We start from the raw sequence: 6,000 nt of genomic DNA on the forward strand, positions 1-6,000 counted from the left end.
AGGCTAAGGAGGATTCTAATGGGGACTCGGATGTAAGAGGGGACTCAGATGGGTAGCCTGATGTAAGGGGACCTTGGTGTATGAGGGGGGGATGCTGATGGGAACCCCGATGTACAGGGGGGGGAGTTAATTGGGACTCTGATGGGCACCCCGATGTATAGGGGGTCTCTGATGGGCACCCCGATGTACAGGGGGGTCTCTGATGGGCGCCCCGATGTACAGGGGGGTCTCTGATGGGCGCCCCGATGTACAGGGGGGTCTCTGATGGGCGCCCCGATGTACAGGGGGGCCTCTGATGGGCGCCCCGATGTACAGGGGGGCGCTGATGGGGACCCGGATATATAGGGGGGACCCTGATGTATAGCGGGGACTCTGATGGGGACCCAGTTGTATAAGGGGAACTCTGATGGGGACCCAGTTGTATAAGGGGAACTCTGATGGGGACCCAGTTGTATAAGGGGAACTCTGATGGGGACCCAGTTGTATAAGGGGAACTCTGATGGGGACCCAGTTGTATAAGGGGAACTCTGATGGGGACCCAGTTGTATAAGGGGAACTCTGATGGGGACCCAGTTGTATAAGGGGGACTCTGATGGGGACCCAGTTGTATAAGGGGGACTCTGATGGGGACCCAGTTGTATAAGGGGAACTCTGATGGGGACCCAGTTGTATAAGGGGAACTCTGATGGGGACCCAGTTGTATAAGGGGAACTCTGATGGGGACCCAGTTGTATAAGGGGAACTCTGATGGGGACCCAGTTGTATAAGGGGAACTCTGATGGGGACCCTGATGTATAAGGGGAACTCTGATGGGGACCCTGATGTATAAGGGGAACTCTGATGGGGACCCTGATGTATAGGGGGGGACTCCAATGGGGGGGCCCTGATGAAAGGGGGGACTCCGTCGGGGGGGCCCTGATGAAAGGGGGGACTCCGTTGGGGGCCTGTTATAAAGGGGGAGTTTTATGGGACCCTGATGTAAGGGGGACTCAGATGGGAACCTTGTTGTAAGGGGGGCCTCATTAATTTATAAAACAAAGAGGCCTGTGAATATACAGTGAAGTGAACCCCATGTGGCCCTCGTATTGGTAAGTTTGGGGTCCCCCCGTCTGTATGAACATTGAAGTGGTTCTCTTTAGCACCGCCTCCTGCTGAGCATAGAGGAGACACAGGGAACTCCTCTTTTTATTGGCTGATGTTCCCCTAAACCTGGAATAACTGTAGAGAGAACATTTCTCGGGGTGACATAAATCGGGGTTTTTGGGGAGTTCTCACCTCGCCCCACGGCGTGGACATACGGCGGCGTAGAGCCACGGATCTGGAAACACAGAGCCTGCGGAGAGTCCGGGACCTTCACAATCCTGAGAGGAGGACAGGAAACCATTAGATCCGTCATTATTGTCTTCTACTGCAGAAGACAGAACACAAAACACGGCACCAAAATCCACCACATTCCCACCGCCGGCTCTCCATCACCGCAACCACCAAGAGTGGAGATCACCATGGATGGACTCCAATGTGCCTCCGGGGACTGCATGTCCTCCTTGGGCTTCTCTCCTTTTATCCTCTTCTCTCCTTTTATTCCTCCATCACATCCACGCAGATTACAAGACAACATCATCAGGACAATCTCCATTGGGGGCAGACCCCCTTCATCTACATATCACACGGCAGACCCCCATACTATATTAATACAGGGAATTATGGGGCAGGTGGGGATACAGCTGAGCTACAACCTAATCATACACACCGATGTGCCACGGGGATGTAGGATTATACTAAAAAAGTGTAATCCAAACATATTCGTGGCAGCTCGCCCATGAGACTGAAGTAACCTCTGCAATATAGCAAGGAAACAGCAGAGGGCGCCAACCAAGTGCAGTATATAGAAATAAGTATATAGAAATAAAACGTTATAAAAAAAAAAAAAAAAAAAACACAACTGGCAACTCCTCGAGATACATAAAGATAAGAGCATGTAATCCACTCAGTGCGGTTTGCTGTTGAGCCTCGGTGTGTCTTCAGGAGCCGCGTTTGTTTCTGGTGTCCTACAAGGCTCCTGAAGACACACCGAGGCTCAACAGCAAACCGCACTGAGTGCATTACACGCTCTTATCCTTATGTCTCTCAGGTGTTGCCAGTTGCGATTTTTAATAATGTTTTTATTTATTTATATATATATATATATATAAACACACACACACACACACACACACACACACACACACACACTGCACTTAGATGGCGCCCCCTCTGCTGTTTCCTTCATACAACACTAATCATTTCAGTTCTCATATATGTCCTCCTGTGAGCTTTGTACAATTCAAGAAATTTCACATCCATCCTCCAGGATGCAATGCTCTCCCATCCACAATTATTTTAAATTGAGCTGGAAGAAGTCATTGGATCCACTTATACAGCGGGGGTAAAATAATGATCGGCTCCCCTGCAGATTGGGTAAGTTTGCCCCCTTACAAAGAAATGAAGGGTCTATCATAGGTGTATTTTATATGATAGAGACAGAATATCAACCAAAAATCCAGAAAAAACACATGATACGAATGTTATAAATGGAGATGCAGTCTGGTGAGTAAAATAAGTATTTGATCCCCAAGCCAAACATGACTTAGTAGTCGGTGGAGAAATCCTTGTTGGTGATCACAGAGGTCAGACGTTTCTTGTAGGTGGTGATGAGGTTCGCACATCTCAGGAGGGATTTTGGTCCTCTCTTCTCTACAGATCTTCTCTAAATCCTTCAGGTTTCTTGGCAACTCAAAGTTTCAGCTCCTCCATACATTTTCTATAGGATTAAGGTCTGGAGACTGGCTGGGTCACTCCATGACCCTAATGTGCTTCTTCTTGAGCCACTCCTTTGTTGCCATGATGGTATGTTTTGGTCATTGTCATGCTGGAAGACCCATCCATGACCCATCTTCAGTGTTCTGGGTGAGAGAAGAAGGTTCTCATCCAAGATTTTACATTACATGGCCCCGTCCATTGGCCCCTCAATGTGGCAAAGTCGGCCTGGACCTTTATCAGGGAAACCGCCCCAAAGCGTCATGTTCCCCCCTCCGTGTGTGACTGTAGGGATGGTGTTCATGTTCCCACCTCCGTGTGTGACTGTAGGGATGGTGTTCTTCGGGTCATAGTCAGCATTTTTTCTTCCTCCGAACACGGCGAGTCAAGTTGATGCCAAAGAGCTCAATTTTGGTCTCATCTGACCACAGAACTTTCTCCCCAATCATTCTCTGAATAATTTAGATGTCCATTGGCAAACTTGAGACGTTCCTGTACATGCGTCTTCCTGAGGAGGAGGACCTGTACATGTGTCTTCCTGAGGAGGAGGACCTGTACATGTGTCTTCCTGAGGAGGGGGACCTGTACATGTGTCTTCCTGAGGAGGGGGACCTGTACATGCGTCTTCCTGAGGAGGGGGACCTGTACATGTGTCTTCCTCAGGAGGGGGACCTGTACATGTGCCTTCCTCAGGAGGGGGACCTGTACATGTGTCTTCCTGAGGAGGGGGACCTGTACATGTGTCTTCCTGAGGAGGGGGACCTGTACATGTGTCTTCCTGAGGAGGGGGACCTGTACATGTGTCTTCCTGAGGAGGGGGACCTGTACATGTGCCTTCCTGAGGAGGGGGACCTGTACATGTGCCTTCCTGAGGAGGGGGACCTGTACATGTGTCTTCCTGAGGAGGGGGACCTGTACATGCGTCTTCCTGAGGAGGGGGACCTGTACATGCGTCTTCCTGAGGAGGTGGACCTGTACATGTGTCTTCCTCAGGAGGGGACCTGTACATGTGCCTTCCTCAGGAGGGGGACCTGTACATGTGTCTTCCTGAGGAGGGGGACCTGTACATGTGTCTTCCTGAGGAGGGGGACCTGTACATGTGTCTTCCTGAGGAGGGGGACCTGTACATGTGTCTTCCTGAGGAGGGGGACCTGTACATGTGCCTTCCTGAGGAGGGGGACCTGTACATGTGTCTTCCTGAGGAGGGGGACCTGTACATGTGTCTTCCTGAGGAGGGGGACCTGTACATGTGTCTTCCTGAGGAGGGGGACCTGTACATGTGCCTTCCTGAGGAGGGGGACCTGTACATGTGTCTTCCTGAGGAGGGGGACCTGTACATGTGTCTTCCTGAGGAGGGGGACCTGTACATGTGTCTTCCTGAGGAGGGGGACCTGTACATGTGTCTTCCTGAGGAGGGGGACCTGTACATGTGTCTTCCTGAGGAGGGGGACCTGTACATGTGTCTTCCTGAGGAGGAGGACCTGTACATGTGTCTTCCTGAGGAGGGGGACCTGTACATGTGTCTTCCTGAGGAGGAGGACCTGTACATGTGTCTTCCTGAGGAGGGGGACCTGTACATGTGTCTTCCTGAGGAGGAGGACCTGTACATGTGTCTTCCTGAGGAGGGGGACCTGTACATGGGTCTTCCTGAGGAGGGGGACCTGTACATGTGCCTTCCTGAGGAGGAGGACCTGTACATGTGTCTTCCTGAGGAGGGGGACCTGTACATGGGTCTTCCTGAGGAGGGGGACCTTGCGGGCGCTGTAGGATCTCAATCCATGGCGGTGTATTGTGTCACCGATGGTTTGTTTGGTGACTGTGGTCCCAACTGCCTTGAGATCCTTCACAAGCTCCTCCCGTGTAGTTCTGGGCGGATCCCTCACTTTTCTCATGACAATCCTCACCCCATGAGGAGAAATCTTCCATGGAGCTCCAGATCGAGGGCAATTGATGGTTATTTTGCATTTCTTCCGTTTGTGAATAATTGATCCAACAGTTGTCTCCTTCTCACCAAGCTTCTTGCTGATGGTCTTGTAGCCCATTCCAGCCTTGTGCAGGTCTCCAATCTTCTCCCCGACGTCCTCTGAGGGCTCTTTGGTCTTCCCCATGATGGTGAGGATTGGAGGGAAGAGATATTGTGGACGGGAGTCTTTTATACACATAGAGAACCTTCTTACAATGACAGGACTAATCTGTGTACCACATGAGCACCTACTGGAGCCAGTCTGTGGGGGGGGGGGGGGCAGAATTATTGCCATTGCCCCTTATTTTACTCCATTTATAACATTTGTATCGTGTTTTTTTGGATTTTTGGTTGATATTCTGTCTCCATCATATAAATTACACTTATGATAAAAATTATAGAGCCTTCATTTCTTTGTAAGGGGGCAAACTTACCCAATCTGCAGGGGAGCCGATCATTATTTTACCCCCGCTGTATGTGTCTTATATGTTATAAGTCTTCCCGTCTTTTTGACAGATTCTAGAACCTCACATCCATCCATCCATCCAAGGCCCTTCATCCCTTCATCCACACTTATATTAAACTGTGCTGGAGGAAATCAATGGATACAATCTTACTCTTTCGATTTGATGGCCACCAGTATCCTGATTGGCCGCCTTGAGCAGAAGGACTGATTCAGGAGGACCTCCACCTCGGAGAAGGGTCGGAGGAACACCAGATCTTCATTGATGGAGTAAATCTTCCGTCCAGCTTGCAAGCCCGCCATCTAGAGACCGAGGGGAAGAACGTCGGTTATTTGTTACCCTCTGGTGGTATTTTGGGAATAGGAATTGGAATATTTTCAGTCTGATCCGGAAGTGATTGTTACAGGGGCTCTAGGGAATATTCTGGAAAAGGAAGGGGGGCACCAGAACTCCAGACCTCCCATGTGACCGCGCAGGAAAGCAGAATCGTCCATTAGCAGTAAACACTGAATTATTTATTGATAAAACCCCCGCACAGCTCTAATCTCACAAGCAACTTACAGCCCTCTGTGAAGGGCAGAAATGATCCCGTGATTTATCGTGACAACGCGTTCCGATTAATATTTTATCTCCCAATACACGAGGGCTGATAGAGATCCATTATTACTAAATACTAAGAGTATAGAGGGGTGAAAGAGATAACAAGGGGTAGAGAAGAGGAGTGAGATAGAGAAAGTGGAGAGAGAGGGGGAGGAGAGAGGGGGAGGAGAGAGGATG

At 50.0% G+C, this 6,000-nt stretch overlaps 1 protein-coding gene across 1 annotated transcript in view; it reads right to left on the minus strand.

Moving 5' to 3' along the window:
• PREX1 (phosphatidylinositol-3,4,5-trisphosphate dependent Rac exchange factor 1) overlaps positions 1 to 6,000 on the minus strand; it is a gene marked incomplete at its 5' end in the record, with an annotated part of 115,040 nt that overhangs the window by 60,528 nt on the left and 48,512 nt on the right. Inside the window, 2 exon segments of the mRNA XM_077460609.1 lie at positions 1,276 to 1,361; positions 5,377 to 5,525. Coding sequence (XP_077316735.1) covers positions 1,276 to 1,361; positions 5,377 to 5,525 — 235 coding nt within the window.

Source organism: Lithobates pipiens, unplaced genomic scaffold (genome assembly GCF_037356315.1).
Source record: "Lithobates pipiens isolate NorthernLeopardFrog02 unplaced genomic scaffold, aLitPip1_a1.2 Scaffold_28, whole genome shotgun sequence".
NCBI lineage: Eukaryota > Metazoa > Chordata > Amphibia > Anura > Ranidae > Lithobates > Lithobates pipiens.